The 22168-nt window shown below is 49.5% G+C and overlaps 1 protein-coding gene across 6 annotated transcripts in view; it reads left to right on the top strand.

The window, feature by feature from the left end:
- Positions 1–22168, top strand: part of MLPH (melanophilin) — a 101944-nt gene that overhangs the window by 4837 nt on the left and 74939 nt on the right. For 5 of the 6 annotated variants that reach the window (XM_075317518.1, XM_075317519.1, XM_075317516.1 and 2 more), the window contains exon 1: positions 5297–5612. In XM_075317518.1, coding sequence (XP_075173633.1) covers positions 5503–5612 — 110 coding nt within the window. In that variant the 5' untranslated portion in view covers positions 5297–5502. Of the gene's footprint in view, positions 1–5296; positions 5613–22168 lie in introns of those variants that run through there. The other variant, XM_075317515.1, reaches the window with a different exon arrangement.

Below are 22168 nucleotides of genomic sequence, written 5' to 3'. Positions count from 1 at the left end.
ATCTTTGACACGTCCGTGAAACACGTGCGTGATTTTCACGGGCGTGTGACAGAGGCCTTAGTGATCACAAAACTTTAATTTCATGATTAACTTATGTCTTTGGTATTTATGGCTTTTCAATTCTACTCTTCTATTATTCTATGTAATATCTATGTAATATCAAGGGTCTTTCCAAAATTGTAACTTGAGGTTATTGGGCCCAATGCACAAGCTTTGAAGAGACCCTACCATATTTGATAATGCCAATAACCCGCAGATATAGAGTTAATATGCAAGTTAATAGTGTTATGTACAGTAGGTGTCTAGCCACTGTACTGAAAGTGCATCACCTGGGAGAAAATGAACTTATTTCTTCCAAGTCATGCAGACGTGCCCAAAGCAATTACAGATATCGCTCACAACACTGAGAGCAGCAGCTGTAAGTACTCACTGATTGACAGCCGGCTCTGTACCTATGCACTGCAGAGCCGGTTTACAGTTAAGGACTAGGTTGTGCCTACAGCCGCGGCTCTCAGTGCTGTGAACGGTGACATTAATTGCTCCAGGCACGCCTGCATAACTGAAAGCCAGCAGCTCCAAGGAGAATTTTGTTAATTTTCTCCTGGGTGCTGAGCTTTCAGTACTTTTGTTGGGCACCTTTCTAATGCTATTAGCCTGCAGATTAACCCAATATCTACATACAGGCTAATAGCGTTATCTGACCTGACAGGTTCCCTTTAATTATCCCCACTGTTTTTGGGTCTTTCATCGGTACAGACTAGGCTGATGCTAAAAGCCCGGCACCCTGTCTGTGTACCAAGCAGCTGTGTTCCATATAGAAACATGGTGCCATTGCAAATTCTGTACCTGCTTGTGGTGGGGAAGGGCTTACACAGATTTTGACACTGACCCTAGGAGCTTACAGCTCTCCTATCTTAATATAAGGACTAAGTCTTGGCAGCAGAAATATAATTTTACAAAAGCAGGATGTGTTCAGGATCTAGCTCCATTTGTTCAGCTTTCAGAGCTGTAAAAAGATTTAGCTGAGTTATTAGCCACCACTTAGCAATCTCGAAAAACAAACTAGAAACGTGTAGCGGAGCCCTGGAGCTGAACGTACTGGAACTTATGCAGCGAGGATATTCACTGGTACATTAAGTTTATTGTTATTTTAACGTTATGTAACACAATATACCGTACTCGGTCCTGCACACAGAGTTAAAAGGCATTATCTCAGCGCCGCCAGGCTTGAAATATTTTAACATTTATTAACCCCTTTGCACACCCTCCTGTATATGTATGTCACAGTGCGCGAGTATGGAGCGGGCTCAGGAGCTGTGTACACTACATACGGGGCAGGTGCCAGCTGTAATACATAGCCACATCTGCCTGTAACAGCAGCCATCACTACTATTTAACTATATAAATGCTGCTGTCAATCACATACTCACCAATACCCTACAGCCCATGCAATGTAATGACAGAGGACCGATGGGCTACTGTGTCGCCCAGAGCTATAGGGTACTCGGTCCTGGGCCGTATATGTACGGGGATGCTGTGTAACAGTTGGGTAATGGCCGATGCCCAGTTCCGTGACCCTGGGGACGCTTTTTAAAAGGGGTATATATACAAGGGAGTGAGTTTGTATTGTGACGCCACTTGCGGGTTGCGGTTATGGTGATGGAACCACCGCTGCACAGTCTGTTACCTCTGGGGCTGATGGTTTTGTCCCAGTGCCGGTGTGGTGACCTAGTAGTCTCTTTCCCCGCCACCTCTCACTTGTTGGTGGGACCCCATAGCCTGGAGCGTTTGTAGGTCCCTTAATGTCTGTCGGCAGTCTCTCGTCCGTATGGCAGGCAGTGTGAACCCTGTAGGGTCGGTGTTCTGTTCCAGACCCTGGCTCATTCTTTACTGCTAGTGCCCCTGGATTCTTGGGCCAGTGAGGTTCGTGAAGGTCCCCTTACTGTGCAGGTATTTGTCAGGTTGCCTGAAGCTGTCGCCTGACCTAGGGCCCTGTGCCCCATCGGTGCTCTGGTTCCAGAGGAACGTGGCTGTACAGTCCCTGGCAACCAGTCTCCTAGCCACCTAGGTTACTGTTACACGACCCCGTCTGGAGACACGTCCGTCCCCTTGAACGGTCACTACCAGACTCCCTATCTGACTGAGTGTCTGTGTCTCTTTGTCCCCTCACACTGGGCTGCTTTCTAGTGGAGTGGCTCCACCTCTGGGTGGCCATCCATTGGGTACCGGACTAGTCAGTCATCCCTAATGGGGAGTGGGAAACTGGGGATGTTATGTGTGTTGTTGGTACTGGCACTGTGCTTCCACGTCCCTGGGGGTAGGCCCTGCATCTATGTCAGGATGCAGTACCTGATAGTGCCCTGTGGGGTTCAGGGGTGCTACACTACCATGGCCCCCATCTTGTTGCTCCTCTGAAGCTTAGATTTTCAGCATGTTTTAACCACTTTGGATTTCAAAAGATGCCAACCGGCTAAAAGAAGTCACTTCATCATTCTTCAAGTGTTTTCTGCTCTGAAGTCGCTGTGTTCTTTACAATGGCTACTTTACTATACCTAGACACCACTTCTATGCCTATAACTTCCGCCGTTATCAAGGTAATGGTGGTGGACAGAATATGGGTGGACACACTGTATATGAAGAGCAAGCCATATTGACATTGCAATGCATTATTTTTAAGGTTTATTGAGTGCCTGTACATTTACAGGGCCGCAAATGATATAAATATTGTGGTGGATTTCTGTTTTCACACAAAGCTGTTCAGTTACAGTGGATTCAAATGTGCCAAATTTTGGCAAAGAAATTTCTACAATTGAAAGAGGGTTTAACTCATCCTGAATGAAGCTGTTTTGTCAGAAAATACATAATTTTTACTTTTTTTTTCCATTCAGATGTATAGGATAGTCATAAACCTTTCTGCAACAAAATCTGCTATTTGTTAATACACCCCGAAAAAGAAAATAAGAAAAAAACTGCAATTTACGAACACCCTGTCTATCCAGTGGCAATGCTTGCCTGATTCCCTGCTAGTTTCTGTGTCCTGGCCATCAGTGATGATGGGAACAGACAGCCCCATTACTAACCTAGTAAGTATACAGTATACGCTCATACTGGAAAAAATGATTTGAAAAAGACTCCCCCACACTTACTCCTTCACCAATTTATTAATTAAAAAGAAATCCTCGAAGTTCCGATGTAATCCAATGGTGTAATGTCCCACGAGGCTCCATAGGTCACTCACTGTCAGTGGCAGGCACGGAATTTCTCACAAGAGAGACATGTCTGTTTTTTTATCAGTAGAATAGGATTTATGGCACACTTGGAATTATGGGTGCTCAAGAAGGATTCAAACTCGTCAATAAATGCGGAAGAAACTTGGCACACCAAAATGAATATAAAGACTTTATTATATAGGCAATCAAAAAAATCCTAAAAATTGTAATGTTTCGACCCCTATATTTAGGTCTTCATCATACACAGTAGATTCTTGTGTGGGAATATGCAATTAAGATAGTGACACAGTCAAATTCCCCGTGAGCTCTATAGAATAATGAGATTGCTGTTCTGTATAGATATAATGGTGCAGGATAGCAGCGCGTCTTACACGCAGGGAGGTCTTCATCACTGTCTGATGAAGATCCAAATATAGGGGTTGAAACGTTACTATTTTAGGATTTGGGATCCGTTTTTCGTGGCGGCGGAGAATAAAAAAAACACAGATGTGCAGTCTGCTGTTTGCCACGGACCCATAGACTTGCAATACACTTGTATCAAAATGGGGTAGGCATTTCATTGATTTTTGTTCCAAGGAGAAAAAATCAAACATGTGCACAGCCCCATAGAATAACATTGGTAAGAGTACTATTCATCAAAACCCCACATTGCACTCATCCGATATAAACGATCTTGTGCACGTGTCCCAACACTGATGAAAATTGATGCTAAAACACGGATGACACTTGTACCATTTTCTTGACGAATCACTGACCTCTGAATGAGGCCTTAGCGTAGTGGTTCTATTTCCACATTATGGACCTATTTCATTATTACATTTGTGATCTAGGTTTTCCTGTTTTAAGAATTTTCACAGATTGAATTGCACCCACTAGTCCAGTCTTGTGAGGGGTTAGTGGACAGGGGTGGTACCGCAATATACATAGGAAAGATTTCCACTACACTTTTAAGTCATACAAAAGTATAATCTTGAAAAATATGGTTATAATTTAAGAAATTTTAATGTTGTCTTGTTTGCAACCACAAAGGATGTTTCGACTGAGTCTTTTTCAAATTGTTGTGTCCGTGTAAGGCTGAAGGTGTATAGTTGTATCCAGTCCTGGGTTTTGGACCCGTGGAAGCACTTTGCCTCAGTGCGAAACGGCCGTTGTCCGGCGTACCTGCACTCCCCCTCCCCGCCCATGTTGTAACCTGTTTACAATTGCACATTAAAATCTGCAGAACCCCATCGTGAAGTGCTGCTTTCCTTGCCTTTATGGATTCATCGTACCTTAGCATAGGGATGCTTGAGCTCGTGGTTTGTCCCCAAACTCTGTTTGTTTTTTAGTAAAGTCTGTGTTAGGTCCGAACACCGAACCTTGTTTTAACTCATCTCTAGTCTCCACTTTCCGTGCTTTTGTATGAACTACTTAGTATGAAGAAAAAAAAAATCAGACATCGCAACTACTCCTTAGACTATGCTATCCGAGAAAAACAGATTTCGAAACACTGACATGTGAATGAGCCGTCATCCTTAGCCGTCAGCTTAGTCCACTACACCGTCCTCAGGCAGCATAAACGCTAAAGCCAAAGGAATTGAAATAGATTTTTCAGGCATTTGGCCCCTAGGGATTGTGTGACAAGGACAGGACATTCAAAGCAGAATGTTTTTAATACACATAATTGAAACTGACAATAAGACTATTGAGAGAAGTAGGGCCGTCAGGGGCACATGCTATCTTCAGACATCAGCCCCCTGTGGTATGACTATCAGCTGACTGCCCTGGCCACAGACTTTCCTGTGAACCATCTCACGCTCATGAGAAATGAGGGAATGTGTCCTTTTCATGGTAGTTAAAGTGAAAATCTCATTTGAGATACAAGAGAGTTCATAAATTCTTCTTAGTCTCTTTAAATTTAGCACTTTGTAGTCCGATTCCCATCTACGCTTTTAGAGTAATATACAGTATATATATATATATATATATATAGTATATCCAGTACATGCTTCCTTGATCTTGATGCCACATTCTTGACTATCTTCTCTAACTTTATTAATTAATTTCCTGTTTTACTTTTTCAGTATCTTATCACATGTCATCTCCGGAAAAAAATGATGTATCATGTCATGTGGGCTTCTTAGGTCAATTCTGCGCCTATCAGTTACAATGTCACGCAGTGTTAATCTGCCAGTGCTTCATGTGATACCAAGATAACCGGCTGCATCACATCTACTGACTCTTCTCTTAGCTCTTATAGCTGTGGTGCCCACCGAATACTACGTCCATTACCATGGGGAGGAAACTAGACTTGTCCAAGCTGAGCGAAGATGAAGCCAAACATGTATGGGAGGTTGTGGAAAGAGACATGAATCTCCGCAAGAATGAAGAGCAGAGGCTTGAGTGAGTACACTAAAAAGCACAAAACCTTCAGATACTACTGTTCAGTACATGCTGCACCAGCTGCCATGCCAGGGAAATGTCTTCTTACTATAACTGTTATGTTTTCCAGACTAATAAGTTATTTTTAGATTTAAGTGGAATTTTCTGTTCATTTTTTGGTGCAGTTTTTGTAAACTGTCCATTTTTATGGGCCTAAGGGACAATGTTTCTTGTTATGGAATGTGCAAGGAGACCTATAGGCCATGCAGTGCTCCTCTGGGAATTTAATATGCAAAATAGCATATTAATATGTTAAATATTAAATAAATGTTCAGAGATGAATATGACTTGATCTCTACCACAATCTTTTAGATGTTGCACTGATGAAGGGAAAACATCCCAAAACACGTATCTGCAAATAGAGTTTCTGGTTTGTCATCTTACCCTAAGTCGTGTGGCAAGACTAAATAAAAGGATGATATTGACTTTTAGGATTGTTGCATCCAATAGGTTGCACTAAAGTTCAAAATCTCTTCTCTGAAGACAATATTTACATACTCTCGATTTTTGTAACATTATGTGACAACACAAAAATAACATTTGGTTCAAAGTCAAACGCATCTCTGTGTTTTGGTGCAAACCACATTGTCCAAAAAAAAAAATGCATACCTAATACAGTCTATTCGGCGGCTCACATGTAAGTCATAAGAGTATTATGGAACAATTTGTATTTCGCCTGTGTTTTATGTACACTTCTATTTTTTTACTTTACCATATTGATCCAAAATGCTGACCTAAAATCTACTGTGTGAAATAGGTCTTGATCAAATAGAAAAGATTATCTCCTTTAGTACAATGGTGCTTGAACGTTTACAAACCCTTCAGAATATTCCATATTTCAGCATAGATTTGAGCTAGACCTGTCAGATTTTCACACAAACCCCAAAAGTAGATAAAGGTAACCAAATCAAAAAAATTTGTAAAAAAAATTATTAGACTTTTGGCCTTTTTGAGCAGTAAATCATATCTGTTAGATGCACAAGTATGAAAATCTTTAATATTAGCAGATAATTTGAAGGTGGAATTAGAGTCTAGTGTTGTCGTCACATTGATTGAAAATCAAGTGTAACGGAACACGTTTGTGGAAGGGTATCATGGCCCACAATAAGAAGATTTCTGAGGACTTAAGAAGGTTGATGGTCGTTAGGCTGGAAAAGGTGACAAAATCATCTCTAAAGAGTTTAGACTCCACCAATACTCAGTCAGACAGATTGTGTACAAGCGGAGGAAATTCAAGACAATCATTACCCTCCCCAGGAGTGCTCAACTAATAAAGATCACTCCAAGAGCAAGATGTATAATAGTCCACGAGGTTACAAAAGTACCCAAGGTAACTTCTAAGCAACTAAAGTATTCTCTTACATAAGCTAATGTTCATGAGTCCACCATAAGGAGGACATAGAACAACAATGCTCTACACGGCAAGGTTGCAAGAATAAAACCACCGATCTCCAAAAAGAACATTGCTACTTATGTGCAGTTTGTTAAAGACCACCTGGACAAGTGTCGCGCCCAGGGTTATGGGGTAGTTGGTCCCGGCCGATGTATATCAGGGGAATGTCACTTTGGTGGCCGTTGCCCGGTTCTGTGCCCTGGGCCCTTTTTGTAAAGGGGATATTTTTACAAGGCATTAGTTTATTGTTCACACGTGATGCCACTTGCGGTGTTGCGGCTATAGGGATGGAGCCACCACTGCACAATGTCACTACTGGGTCTGGTGTTAATTGCAGCCTGGATGGTAGGCCCTCCGCAAGCAGTGCCAGGCCTCAGAGGACAGGTGATGTGACGGGTGTCGTAAGAAGGTAGTTCAGTGCAACTGGTCTTTACTCACTGTTTGTTGGTGGTAACTGGTTACCTGAGGCCGGCTGGTTTCACCTCCAGGTCCCCACTGTCCCAGTGCCATTGTAGTAATCTGGTACTCTCTTCCCCTGCACCTGTCTCTGGTTAATGGGTCCCCGTGGTGTAGAGCAACTGGGGGTCCCTGTCCAGTGATTTGTCCACTTCTGTCCGCCTGATGGTAGCATGAACCCTGTGGGGTTGGAGTCTTTGGTCCTGTCCCCGGTTCTCCCTTTGCTACTGAGTCTTCGGATGCTTAGGGTCAGCGAGGTCCTTGATGGTCCCCTCACTGTGCAGGTGTCAACAGGCCAGCTTAGAGCTTCTACCTGTCCTAGGGTCCTGTACCCCGTCGGTGCGTAGTTCCGTGAGTACTCCTCCGTACTCCACCGGCAACTACCCTCCTGGGCGCCAGGTTACGGTCAACCCTGTGTCAGTGCATCTCCTCCTGTTCACCTTCACTCCTCGACTTCCTCACTGTTCTGACTGTTCTGTTCTCAGTCCGCCCCTCCCACCTGGTCAACTAGTGGAGTGGACTGGCTCCACCTCTAGGCGGTCATCTATTGGTCCGACTCTAGCCCTGTACCATTGTATGGGGGATTGTTGGGGAAAACTGGGATTACCTGGAGTGTTTGTTGTTACCGGCACTGGTCTTCCGGGCCCCTTGGGGGTAGGCCCTGCATCCTGGTGGGGATGCAGAACCTTGTAGCTCCCTGATGGCTTCAGGGGTGCTATACAAGCCATAAGGCTACTGGAGCAATATTTTGTGGACCTTTTTGGTTTAAATGAGAAGCATTATATTTGGGAAAAGAAAGACAATTACAGCACCAAAATCTCATACCATGTTTTAGGCCTATTTTGCACCAACTAGGCCAGGATAATAATAATATTTTTTTATAATAATATTTATTCACTTATATAGCGCAATTAATTCCACAGTGTTTTACATACATCAGCAACACTGTCCCTATTGGGGCTCACAATCTATGGTCCCTATCAATATGGTTTTCGAGTATAGGAGGAAACAGGAGAACCCGGAGGAAACCCATGCAAACACAGGGAGAACATACAAACTCCTTGCAGATGTTGTCCTTGGTGGGATTTCAACCCAGTACTTCAGCGCTGCAAGATTGCAGTGCTAACCACTGAGCCACCATACTCCCATAGGCTTACTTGCCATCATTGTTGGAACAATGAATTTAAACTTTTCAGTAGACTCTAAAATAAAATGTGAAGACATCTGTTACTCACTCTCCCATGATTGCGTACCAGTGTGACTTCACACGGTCACTGGACCCAATCAGCATCTGCTTCACTGTCACGAACGGACTAGGGGAAGTCCGGTGTGAGGCAAAATACACAACTAAAGTGGGGTAACACCCAGGGCCGTATTTGCCACTAGGCACCCGTGGTCCCGTGCCTAGGGCGGCACATTGCGGGGGGCGGCACTTTCTGGCAGCAATAAAAAAAAAAAAAAAAAAAAATATATATATATATATATAATTTTTTTTTTTATTATTTTTTTTTTACATCCCCGCCCCCCGTCCCTCCCTCCGTTACACTCGGCTGTGTTCCGGGGGGGGGGGGGGGAGTTGGGAGGGAGGAGAGGCGCACTTCTGCTGTCTATTTAAATACATGGCAGGCGCCAGGCATAGTGAGCTGACTAACCCCGGAAGTTCCATGGCCTGCACTTCCGGGGTCAGAGGCGCGCGGGCGCGACAATCAGCTCACTGCCCCGTGCTGCAGCGTCCAATGCTGCAGATGACACACGCCGCGGAGGAGGACGCGTCTGAAGCTGGAGCCAGCCGGCAGAAGAGGATAATCACCAGAGCAGGACAGCAGGCACCGGAGCAGGTAAGGCAGAGCCTAGAATGTATGGGCACCTTACAGGTTAGTTGATGATCGTTGCAAATTGCGATGCCTCTTTTTGTCCACTGTAATCATGCAAGGTGAGGCTGGGGGGAGAGAGGCTGAGGCTGGGGGAGGCTGGGAAGAGAGGGAGGCTGAGAAGAGAGAGAGGCTGGGGGGAGGCTGGGAAGAGAGAGAGGCTGGGGGGAGGCTGGGAAGAGAGAGAGGCTGGGAAGAGAGAGAGGCTGGGGGGAGGCTGGGAAGAGAGAGGCTGAGGCTGGGAAGAGAGAGAGGCTGAGGGGAGGCTGGGAAGAGAGAGAGAGAGGCTGAGGCTGGGAAAAGAGAGAGACTGAGACTGGGGGGAGGCTGGGAAGAGAGAGAGGCTGGGGGGAGGCTGGGAAGAGAGAGAGGCTGAGGCTGGGGGGAGGCTGGGAAGAGAGAGAGGCTGAGGCTGGGAAGAGAGGCTGAGGCTGGGGGGAGAGAGGCTGAGGCTGGGGGGAGGCTGGGGGGAGAGAGAGAGGCTAAGGCTGGGGGGGAGGCTGGGGGGAGAGAGAGGCAGAGGCTGGGGGGAGAGAGGCTGAAGCTGGGGGGGAGGCTGGGAGAAGAGAGGCTGATTCTGGGGGAGGCTGGGAGGGGGAAGGTGAGGCTTGGAGGAGGGAGGCTGATGCTGAGGGAGGCTGGGAGTAGGGAGGCTGATGCTGGGGGAGGCTGGGAGGGGGAGGGGGAGGCTTGGAGGAGGGAGGCTGATGCTGAGGGAGGCTGATGCTGAGGGAGGCTGATGCTGAGGGAGGCTGATGCTGGGGGAGGCTGGGAAGAGGGTGGCTGATGCTGGGGGAGGGTGGGAAGAGGGTGGCTGATGCTGGGGGAGGCTGGGAAGAGGGTGGCTGATGCTGGGGGAGGCTGGGAAGAGGGAGGCTGATGCTAGGGGAGGCTGGGAGGAGGGAGGCTGATACTGGGGGAAGCTGGGAGCAGGGAGGCTGATGCTGGGAGGAGAGAGGCTGATGCTGGGGGAGGCTGGGAGGGGGAGGCTTGGAGGAGGGAGGCTGATGAGGAGGGAGGCTGATGAGGAGGGAGGCTGATGCTGAGGGAGGCTGATGCTGAGGGAGGCTGATGCTGGGGGAGGCTGAGAAGAGGGTGGATGATGCTGGGGGAGGCTGGGAAGAGGGTGGCTGATGCTGGGGGAGGCTGGGAAGAGGGTGGCTGATGCTGGTTTAAGCTGGGAGCAGGGAGGCTGATGCTGAGGGAGGCTGGGGGGAGAGAGGCTGATGCTGGGGGAGGCTGGGAGGAGAGAGGCTGATGCTGGGGGAGGCTGGGAGGGGGAAGATGAGGCTTGGAGGAGGTAGGCTGATGCTGAGGGAGGCTGGGAGGAGGGAGGCTGATGGTTGGGAGGAGGGAGGCTGAGGCTGGGAGGAGGGAGGCTGGGGGAGGCTGGGAGGAGGGAGGCTGAGGCTGGGAGGAGGGAGGCTGAGGCTGGGGAGGCTGGGAGGAGGGAGGCTGAGGCTGGGGGAGGCTGGGAGGAGGGAGGCTGAGGCTGGGGGAGGCTGGGAGGAGAGAGGCTGATGCTGGGGGAGGCTGGGAGGGGGAAGGTGAGGCTTGGAGGAGGGAGGCTGATGCTGAGGGAGGCTGGGAGGAGGGAGGCTGATGCTGGGGGAGGCTGGGAGGGGGAGGCTTGGAGGAGGGAGGCTGATGAGGAGGGAGGCTGATGAGGAGGGAGACTGATGAGGAGGGAGGCTGATGCTGGGGGAGGCTGGGAAGAGGGTGTCTGAGGCTGGGAAGAGGGTGGCTGATGCTGGGGGAGGCTGGGAAGAGGGTGGCTGATGCTGGGGGAGGCTGGGAAGAGGGTGGCTGATGCTGGGGGAGGCTGGGAAGAGGGAGGCTGATGCTAGGGGAAGCTGGGAGCAGGGAGGCTGATGCTGGGAGGAGAGAGGCTGATGCTGGGGGAGGCTGGGAGGGGGAGGCTTGGAGGAGGGAGGCTGAAGCTCAGGGAGGCTGGGAGACTGATGCTGGGGGAGGCTGGGAGGAGGGAGACTGATGCTGGGGGAGGCTGGGAGGAGGGAGGCTGATGCTGGGGGAGGCTGGGAGGAGGGAGGCTGCTGCTGGGGGAGGCTGGGAGGAGGGAGGCTGATGCTGGGGGAGGCTGGGAGGAGGGAGGCTGATGCTGGGGGAAGCTGGGAGCAGGGAGGATGATGCTGGGGGAGGCTGGGAGGAGGAGAGAGGCTGATGCTGGAGGAGGCTCATGCTGGGGGAGGCTGGGAGGAGAGAGGCTGATGCTGGAGGAGGCTCATGCTGGGGAGGCTGGGAGGAGAGAGGCTGATGCTGGGATAAGCTGGGAGCAGGGAGGCTGATGCTGAGGGAGGCTGGGGGGAGAGAGGCTGATGCTGGGGGAGGCTGGGGGGAGAGAGGCTGATGCAGGGGGAGAGGCTGCTGCTGGAGGCGGGGGGAGAGAGGCTGCTGCTGGGGGAATGGGAGAGAGGGGCCAATGCTAGAGACAGAGGACAAGGGTTGAGGGATAGTGCAATGACAATATCGATGGGGGGAGTGTAAGGACTCAGAATAAGAGGGGGGCAGCATTGGGAGCTCATTATGGAGAAGGGGTAGCATGTGTGGGCTCAGTATGGAGTGGAACAATGTAGGGGGAGTCAATATCAAGAGTGGGGTAGTGTGTGTGTGTGTGTGTGTGTGTGTGTGTGTGTGTGTGTGTGTGGGTCTCAGCATAAGCACTAGTGTGGTGGTCTTAGTATGATGAATGGGGCAGCATGGAGGTGTCATTATGGAAAAGAGGAAGGCAGCATTAGGAGCTCATGGAGAGGGGCAGCATGCATGGGACACTGTGAGGAGGGGGCAGCATGCATGGGACACTGAGGAGGGGGCAGCATGCACGGGACACTGTGAGGAGGGGGCAGCATGCACGGGACACTGTGAGGAGGGGGCAGCATGCATGGGACATTGTGAGGAGGGGGCAGCATGCATGGGACACTGTCAGGAGGGGGCAGCATGCATGGGACACTGTGAGGAGGGGGCAGCATGCATGGGACACTGAGGAGGGGGCAGCATGCATGGGACATTGTGAGGAGGGGGCAGCATGCATGGGACACTGTGAGGAGGGGGCAGCATGCATGGGACACTGTGAGGAGGGGGCAGCATGCATGGGACACTGTGAGGAGGGGGCAGCATGCATGGGACACTGTGAGGAGGGGGCAGCATGCATGGGACACTGTGAGGAGGGGGCAGCATGCATGGGACACTGTGAGGAGGGGCAGCATGCATGGGACACTTTGAGGAGGGGGCAGCATGCATGGGACACTGTGAGGAGGGGGCAGCATGCATGGGACACTGTGAGGAGGGGCAGCATGCATGGGACACTGTGAGGAGGGGGCAGCATGCATGGGACACTGTGAGGAGGGGCAGCATGCATGGGACACTTTGAGGAGGGGGCAGCATGCATGGGACACTGTCAGGAGGGGGCAGCATGCATGGGACACTGTGAGGAGGGGGCAGCATGCATGGGACACTGTGAGGAGGGGCAGCATGCATGGGACACTTTGAGGAGGGGGCAGCATGCATGGGACACTGTGAGGAGGGGGCAGCATGCATGGGACACTGTGAGGAGGGGGCAGCATGCATGGGACACTGTGAGGAGGGGGCAGCATGCATGGGACACTGTGAGGAGGGGGCAGCATGCATGGGACACTGTGAGGAGGGGGCAGCATGCATGGGACACTGTGAGGAGGGAGCAGCATGCATGGGACACTGTGAGGAGGGGGCAGCATGCATGGGACATTGTGAGGAGTGGGCAGCATGCATGGGACATTGTGAGGAGGGGGCAGCATGCATAAGACATTGTGAGGAGGGGGAAGCATGCATGGGACACTGTGAGGAGGGGGCAGCATGCATGGGACACTGTGAGGAGGGGCAGCATGCATGGGACATTGTGAGGAGGGAGCAGCATGCATGGGACATTGTGAGGAGGGAGCAGCATGCATGGGACATTGTGAGGAGGGAGCAGCATGCATGGGACATTGTGAGGAGGGGGCAGCATGCATGGGACATTGTGAGGAGGGGGCAGCATGCATGGGACATTGTGAGGAGGGGGCAGCATGCATGGGACATTGTGAGGAGGGGGCAGCATGCATGGGACATTGTGAGGAGGGGGCAGCATGCATGGGACATTGGGAGGAGGGGGCAGCATGCATGGGACATTGTGAGGAGGGGGCAGCATGCATGGGACATTGTGAGGAGGGGGCAGCATGATGTGAGGACAATGTGCAGATCATATTTCATAATTGAGGAAGGTGTGGTGGGTATAATTTATAAGGGAGGGCAGTGTGGTGTTTATTAGGGGCAGTGTGACAGTCACAGTATATAAGTGGGGACGGTGGGAATATTTTATACTCATGCTATGTTTTGATGTGCCTGTGGTGATCCCCATTGGGGGGGGGGGGGTTAGTGCCCTTCGTTTCTCATTGATACTTTTTAAAGTGTTTTACAGAGTAGATCTGCCTTAAACAGATGTCGTGTGCAAAAACTCAGTTTTACGTTGTCACTAAGGGGCGCGACCACTTAAAGTGCCTAGGGCAGCACGAAGGCAAAATACAGCCCTGGTAACACCACAACAAACAAGGGGCACAACAGGAAAACTTTAATAATGGTAGGCCCTATTGGTAGTGAGAGGAAAATTGGACATCTCCTCCACTTACCTTCCGCTGTAGCCTGCACTCCTAGCCAGTCCCTATACAGCTTCCTCACTTGTCGCCAAGCCGGAACCTGAAGCCCTGAGATGACCCTACAATAGTCTCTGGCTAGGGAGTGGGCAGGTGAAGGACGCTAGCCCCACCACTACAATAAAACAACACACCGGGAAAAGAAGACACACAGGGGTTAAACATCACAACAGGTTGCTGCAGTCACACCAGCAACTCCTAGAGAGGGTTTCAGCAGCTCCTTCCTCCTCCAAGACCAGAATCCAAATGATCAAGAATAACCAGCACCCTCTGCTTCCAGAGGACTTGGGAGTATTCCAAACCGGAAACACCTGATAAGGATTCTGAGGCTGCTAGAAAGCAAACTGACTTTAATCCTATCTTCCCCAAAGGAAAGAAACCCACTTTTAAATAGCAGAGTCTCACCAGGTAAGGAAAGACTCAGACCCAGAACTGGTCACTAATCTCTTAAAGCAGAAAGAGACCGTGGAATTCACTCTCCACATCTTCAGATGTATAATGTATATCCTAAGGTAGAGCGAGAGCAGCAGCGTTCACTTCCTCTGAATGTAAGCAATTTGTCTCAAGGCGGGAGAGTGAAGCAGGCGACGGCTGTCCGTAGTGATTGTGTGACGTCACACTGGAACATGATCCCTGGAGAGACAGTGCCAACATGGCTGGAACAGTGGCGGCATCGGAGGGGAGTATACGTTTTATTATTTTAAAAAGGGGAAACCTACAGATTGAGAAGGGGTGGTCCAAGTATTACTTCATACCGCAATGTGCCATATTTGAAATTGAAGATTTTTCCATAGCTGTGAAGTGTAATAATCAATGAAACTAAGTGTATGCATCATTCAGTATAAATACATCTGTGCAATTAACTTAGTGGAAGAATGTAAATACCGTACTTCACAATCCTCTTTCCTCTAAACTCATCCTTCTTGCCAAACATTACGTCTGCTCCACCCTGATCAAACCCCAAAAACAAATAGCGCCTGGTATGTGCCGGTAGAAGTCTGTGATTCATCACTGTGCCTATTAATAAAGGAGACACTTATAACTACTGCAGTAATATGATGTAGCTGTGAACATCATTACCTATATGCAAAAAGGAATATAAAACAAGAAGGTGAAGATTCTTTTGATATAAATGCCCATTGTCCGCTCCATGATTCACACACCAAACTCTTGTGGCAAAGCTGCCATACCAGACTCCGCACCAAGGCCGGATTTACACAGAAAAAAAGCAAATTATTTTCCAGCCACACTTTCATTACTTATGCCATTGGTACATCTGCTTTTTAGATCTGTTTTATAAATCAACAATTTAAGTCCACAAGCAGCTTCCTATGCTAATATTTACAAGGGATCCGTAAAAACAGATGCCGCACAGATGGTGTCTGTATGTCATGCACTTTTTGACACCTGCATTAAGTTTAATGAGCAAGCCTGATGGAAAAACAGGTCAGACTAGTACATGCTACGATGTTAGCATACTGACAGCACATGGAAGTTCAATATACACATCTGAACAAGCAACAAGCATGTTAGGAAGGCGACACACACACAAACTACTTCTTAGTCTCTTACAATCTTCCCCATCATATCTCACAATGTAGCAAAAAGAGAAACCTTTATTGCCCCATGATGTGACTGAAAACGTTTCGGTTCCAACTGAACCTGAAGCTTGAGAAAAGTTCAGTTGGAACCGAAACGTTGTCAGTCACATCATGGGGCAATAAAGATTTGATGTTCAGCTGTAATATTGCAATGCTGCCTTCCTCCTCATATATATATATATATATATATATATATATAAATATAAATATATATATATATATATATATATATATATATATATATATATATATAAAACTCCTTCATATGACTGTGTATATATAAATATATATAAATATATATAAATATATATATATATATATATATATATATATATATATACACAGTCATATGAAAAAGTTTGGGCACCCCTATTAATGTTAACCTTTTTTCTTTATAACAATTTGGTTTTTGCAACAGCTATTTCAGTTTCATATGTTTAATAACTGATGGACTGAGTAATATTTCTGGATTGAAATGAGGTTTATTGTATTAACAGAAAATGTGCAATCTGCATTTAAACTAAATTTGACCGGTGCAAAAGTATGGGCACCTCAACATAAAAGTGACATTAATATTTTGTAGATCCTCCTTTTGCAAAAATAACAGCCTCTAGTCGCTTCCTGTAGCTTTTAATGAGTTCCTGGATCCTGGATGAAGGTATATTTGACCATTCCTGTTTACAAAACAATTCCAGTTCAGTTAAGTTTGATGGTCGCCAGGCATGGACAGCACGCTTCAAATCATCCCACAGATGTTCAATGATATTCAGGTCTGGGGACTGGGATGGCCATTCCAGAACATTGTAATTGTTCCTCTGCATGAATGCGTGAGTAGATTTGGAGCAGTGTTTTGGATCATTGTCTTGCTGAAATATCCATCCCCTGCGTAACTTCAACTTCGTCACTGATTCTTGCACATTATTGTCAAGACTCTGCTGATACTGAGTTGAATCCATGCGACCCTCAACTTTAACAAGATTCCCGGTGCCGGCATTGGCCACACAGCCCCAAAGCATGATGGAACCTCCACCAAATTTTACTGTGGGTAGCAAGTGCTTTTCTTGGAATGCCGTGTTTTTTTGCCTCCATGCATAACGCCTTTTTGTATGACCAAACAACTCAATCTTTGTTTCATCAGTCCACAGGAACCTCTTCCAAAATGTAACTGGCTTGTCCAAACGTGCTTTTGCATACCTCAGGTGACTCTGTTTGTGGCGTGCTTGCAGAAATGGCTTCTTTTGCATCACTCTCCTATACAGCTTCTCCTTGTGCAACGTGCGCTGTATTGTTGACCGATGCACATTGACACCATCTGCAGCAAGATGAAGCTGCAGGTCTTTGGAGGTGGTCTGTGGATTGTCCTTAACTGTTCTCACCATTCTTCTTCTCTGCCTTTCTGATATTTTTCTTGGCCTGCCACTTCTGGGCTTAACAAGAACTGTACCTGTGTTCTTCCATTTCCTTACTATGTTCCTCACAGTGGAAACTGACAGTTTAAATCTCTGAGACAACTTTTTGGATCCTTCCCCTGAACAACTATGTTGAATAATCTTTGTTTTCAGATCATTTGAGAGTTGTTTTGAGGAGCCCATGATGCCACTCTTCATAGGAGATTCAAATAGGAGAACAACTTGCAAGTGGCCACCTTAAATACCTTTTCTCACCTGCCTATGAAGTTCAAAGCTCAATGAGGTTACAAAACCAATTTAGTGCTTTAGTAAGTCAGTAAAAAATAGTTAGGAGTGTTCAAATCAAGAAATTGATAAGGGTGCCCGTACTTTTGCACCGGTCAAATTTTGTTTAAATGCGGAGTGCACATTTCTTTGTCGCTCTATTGGGAGACCCAGACAATTGGGTGTATAGGCTATGCCTCCGGAGGCTGCACAAAGTATTACACTTAAAAGTGTTAAGCCCCTCCCCTTCTGCCTATACACGCCCCGTGCTCTCACGGGATCCCCAGTTTTTTGCTTTGTGCGAAGGAGGCAGACATGCACAGCACAGCTCCACAGATTAGTCAGCAGCAGCTGCTGACTATTTCGGATGGAAGAAAAGAGGGCCCATATAGGGCCCCCAGCATGCTCCCTTCTCACCCCACTCTTTGTCGGCGGTGTTGTTAAGGTTGAGGTACCCATTGCGGGTACGGAGGCTGGAGCCCACATGCTGTTTTCCTTCCCCATCCCCCTCAGGGCTCTGGTGGAAGTGGGATCCTATCGGTCTCCAGGCACTGAGGCCGTGCTCCATCCACAACTCCTGTGGAGCCTGCTGGATAGGAGCCGGGTATCGATCAGGGACAGGGCCCTGCATCTTTGAGGTACTCTGTGTCCCCGTGGGGACCGCGCACAGCAGCACTCCAGCATTGCTGGGTGTGCTAGTGCACCGGGGACTGCGGCGCTGACCGCCTTTGGTGCCATTATACACTGCAGCGGTGCTGAGTGTATTTGTGTATGGGGACGGCCGCGCTGACCGCCGCCGCCATTGTTTTTACTGAGGCGCGGCTGGGACTTGTAGTGCGCCGGGGACTCTGCGCTGGCCGCGCTTTTACGGCGGCCGCGCTTATAACTAGAGTCCCCGGCTTTTTGGGCCTAGTCTCCGTTCTTCCCGCCCTCAGCCCTGCCAGTCAGGGGAAGGGCGGGACGCTGCACAGGTCGAGCAGCACTGAGGGCTGGAGCATGCTTTGCATACTCCACCCCCCTCACTGTGCACACTGTGACTCCAACTCCCGCACTTTCTCGGTCACGCCCACGACTCCCTCATCTCCTCAGGACGCCGGCAGCCATTACTGTCAGCTCCTAGGACGCTGCAGAGGGGAGACAAACTCTGGGGGACCCAGGCACGAGTTCAGGGGGCCACACAACCGCTTTCAGCGGGCGGTAAGCAGCACCTGAGGTGCTGATTTCCCTGGTGTAGTAGTGTGTTTAGAGTTTATATCTTTGCTATACTTTACACTGTATGGTGCACAGTCAATTTTCTGGTCATATACCCTGTAATGTGGCTCAAGGGGCAACAAAACACAGGCTTACTGAGCTGCCAGCGCGGCATGTGCAAACCGGCAGGTTCCATTGACCCTCATGGTGGACCCCTGTGGCATTTGTTCTGGCCTCTGCTCAAGGGGTCCCAGGGACAACAACCAAACAGATCCAGGTGACAGGGACGGAGTTTGCAGTTTTTACTGACAGACTTTCTGAGACTATGGCTAAAATACTAGAAGCTGGCAGTCCAGACTGGTATCTCAGACCATGGGCACTGTACAATCACTGCCCTCTATTCCCCTCAGTTGGAACAACAATGTTCCCCAGGGGTGTCTCATAGGTCCCAGGGTGAAGCTCTGACACGGACCGCAGTCCCAGACCGCTTAGGCGAGCTCGCTTAGACACCCCCTCGACCTCATCACATTGTTCAGGGTCTCAGAGAAATGACTCTCTGTATCAGAAGAGGAGGTGGCTGATCAGGATTCTGATCCTGATGCCGCTCTCTACCTTGATATCCCTGAGGCGGACGCCATAGTGAATGCTCTTATTGCGTCCATAAAAATGATGCTGGATGTTTCTCTCTCAGGCTCATCCAGCAGAAGGGTCACCGTCTCAAGGTCCCCCAAGGGTACAGCGAGTAGGTTTCTGGATCACTCTGACGTCTCGGAGGCAGTCCAGACACGCCGAGTTTGTCCGGATAAGCGTTTCTTCCAAGCGCTTTAAGGATACACTTTATCCCTTCCCCCCTGACGTGGTCAGGGCTGGACTCAGTGTCCCAAGGTGGATTCTCCAATCTCTAGACTGGCGGCTAGATCCATAGTGGCAGTTGAAGATGGGGATTCGCTCAGGGATGCCACTGACAGACAGATGGAGCTCTGGTTGAAATCCATCTATGAAGCTATCGGCGCGCCTTTTGCTCCAGCATTCGCAGCCCTATGGGCGCTCCAAGCTATTGCAGCGGGTCAGGCGCAAATTGACGCACTTGCACGTACGTCTGCGCCGCAAGTGGCGTCTGTAACCTCTCAAACTTCGGCATTGCGTCCTACGCTATTAATGCTGTCCTGGACTCTGCGAGCCGTACGGCGGTTGCAGCCGACAATTCGGTGGCAATATGCAGGGCCTTGTGGCTTCAGGAATGGAAGGCAGACTCAGCTTCCAAAAAAGTGCTTAACCGGTTTGCCATTTTCTGGCGACCGTTTGTTTGGTGAGAGGCTGGATGAAATCATCAACCAATCCTGGGAAAGGAAACATCCTACCCCAGACCAAACCAAGATTACCCCAACAGAGAATGGGACAGTCGAGGTTTCGGTCCTTTCCGGGCGTGGGCAGGTCCCAATTCTCCTCGCCCAAACGTCCTCAGAAGGGTCAGAGGAACTCCGATCCATGGCGGTCTAAGGCACGCCCTTAAAAGACCGCCGGAGGTGCCGCCACCAAGTCGGCTTCCTCATGACCTATGGCCCTCACACCCCATCCTCGGTCGGAGACAGGCTCTCCCGCCTTTCAGACATTTCGCTGCCACAGGTTAAGGACCGTTGGGTGAGAGACATTCTGTCTCACGGTCACAGGATAGAGTCAACTCTCGTCCTCCGACTTGATTTTTCAGAACATCCCCGCCTCCCGGGCGAGCCGATGCTCTTCTACAGGCGCTGGGCACTCTGAAAACAGAAGGAGTGGTGATCCCGGTTCCTCTTCAGCAACAGGGTCACGGTTTTTACTCCAACCTGTTTGTGGTCCCAAAGAAGGACGGATCTTTCCGTCCTGTCCTGGACCTAAAACTGCTCCACAAACATGTAAAAGCCAAGCGGTTCAGGATGGAATCCCTCCGCTCCGTCATCGCCTCAATGTCCCAAGGAAATTTCCTTGCATCGATCGATATCAAGGAGGCTTATCTCCACGTACTTATTGCTCCAGAGCATCAGCGCTTCCTGCGCTTCGCCATCGGAGATGAACACCTGAAGCTCGTGGCACTGCCGTTCGGCCTGGCGACAGCCCCACAGGTTTTCACCAAGATCATGGCTGCAGTACTTGCGATCCTACACTCTCAGGGTCACTCGGTGATCCCTTCCTTAGACGATCTGCTGGTCAAGGCTCCCTCTCAAGAGGCATGCCAGCACAGCCTCACCGCTACTCTGGATACTCTCCAGACTTTCGGGTGGATCATCAATTTTTCAAAGTCAAATCTGACACCGGCCCAATCCTTGACATATCTTGACATGGAGTTGTCATACCCTCTCAGCGATAGTGAAGCTTCCGCTGAACAAACACCGTTCACTACAGACGGGGGTGCAATCTCTAGGTCAGTCACTCCCCTTGAGGCGCCCCACGCACTTCCTCGGGAAGATGGTGGCAGCAATGGGGGCAGTCCCTTTCACGCAGTGTTCATCAGCGTCCTAAAGGGACTCCTACGCAAGGAGACAGGAAACCGACATTCCTCAACAGGAACGTCTCCCTCTCTCAGGCATACCACTTCATTGTCGAGGGGAAATTCCTTCCTTCTCCCATCCTGGGCAGCGGTCACGACGGACGTGAGTAGGTTTCCGTGGGGAGCAATTTTTCTCCACCACAGGGCTCAAGGTACGTGGACTCACCATTGAGTCCTCGCTTCTGATCAATGCTCTGGAGATCAGAGCTGTGTATCTCGTCCTAAAAGCGTTCCAGCAGTGGCTGGAAGGTAAGAAGATCCGAGTTCAGTCGGACAACTCCACAGCGGTGGCTTACAGTCCGGCGGCTTCTGCTGTGGATGGAAGCCACAGCCTCCACCATATCCGCAGTTCACATCCCAGGCGTGGAACACTTGGGGCAGACTTTCTCAGTCGCCAGGGCATGGACGCAGAGCAAGGGTCCCTTCACCAGGACGGGTTTCACGAGATATGTTGCCACTAGGGCATGCCGGACGTCGACCTAATTGCGTTCCGGCACCACAACAAGGTTCCGACGTTCATAGCACAGTCTCAAGATCCCAGAGCTATGGCGACAGACGCCTTCGTTCAACACTGGTCGCAGTTTCAGCTTACTTACGTGCTCCCACCGTTGGCACGGTTGCCCAGAGTGTTACGCAAGATCACGGCAGACTGCCGCGGCTGCCGCCGCGTCATCCCCGTCGCTCCAGACTGGCCGAGGAGGTCGTGGTCCCGGATCTGTGGCATCTCACGGTCGGCCAACCGGGGGCACTGCCAGACTGACCAGAATTGCTGTCTCAAGGGCCGTTTTTTCCATCTGAATTCTGGGGCCCTCAACCTGGCTGTGTGGCCATTGAGTCCTGGATTCTAGCGTCTTCAGGATTATCTCAAGAAGCCATTGCCACTATGAGACAGGCTAGTAAACAAACGTCCGCCAAGGTCTAACCACAGGACGCGGAAAATATTCCTGTCGTGGTGCTCTGCTCAGGGTTTTTTCTCCCTGGCCATTCGCCTTGCCCCCTTCCCTGTCCTTCCTTCAATTTGGACTGGAAAAGGGTTTGTCGCTTGGCTCCCTTAAGGGACAAGTCTCAGCGCTCTCTGTGTTTTTTCCAGAAGTGCCTAGCCAGACTTCCACAGGTACACACG

This window comes from Anomaloglossus baeobatrachus, chromosome 7, assembly GCF_048569485.1.
Source record: "Anomaloglossus baeobatrachus isolate aAnoBae1 chromosome 7, aAnoBae1.hap1, whole genome shotgun sequence".
Classification (NCBI taxonomy): Eukaryota; Metazoa; Chordata; class Amphibia; order Anura; family Aromobatidae; genus Anomaloglossus; species Anomaloglossus baeobatrachus.
This window is presented reverse-complemented; position numbering and strand designations above follow the sequence as displayed.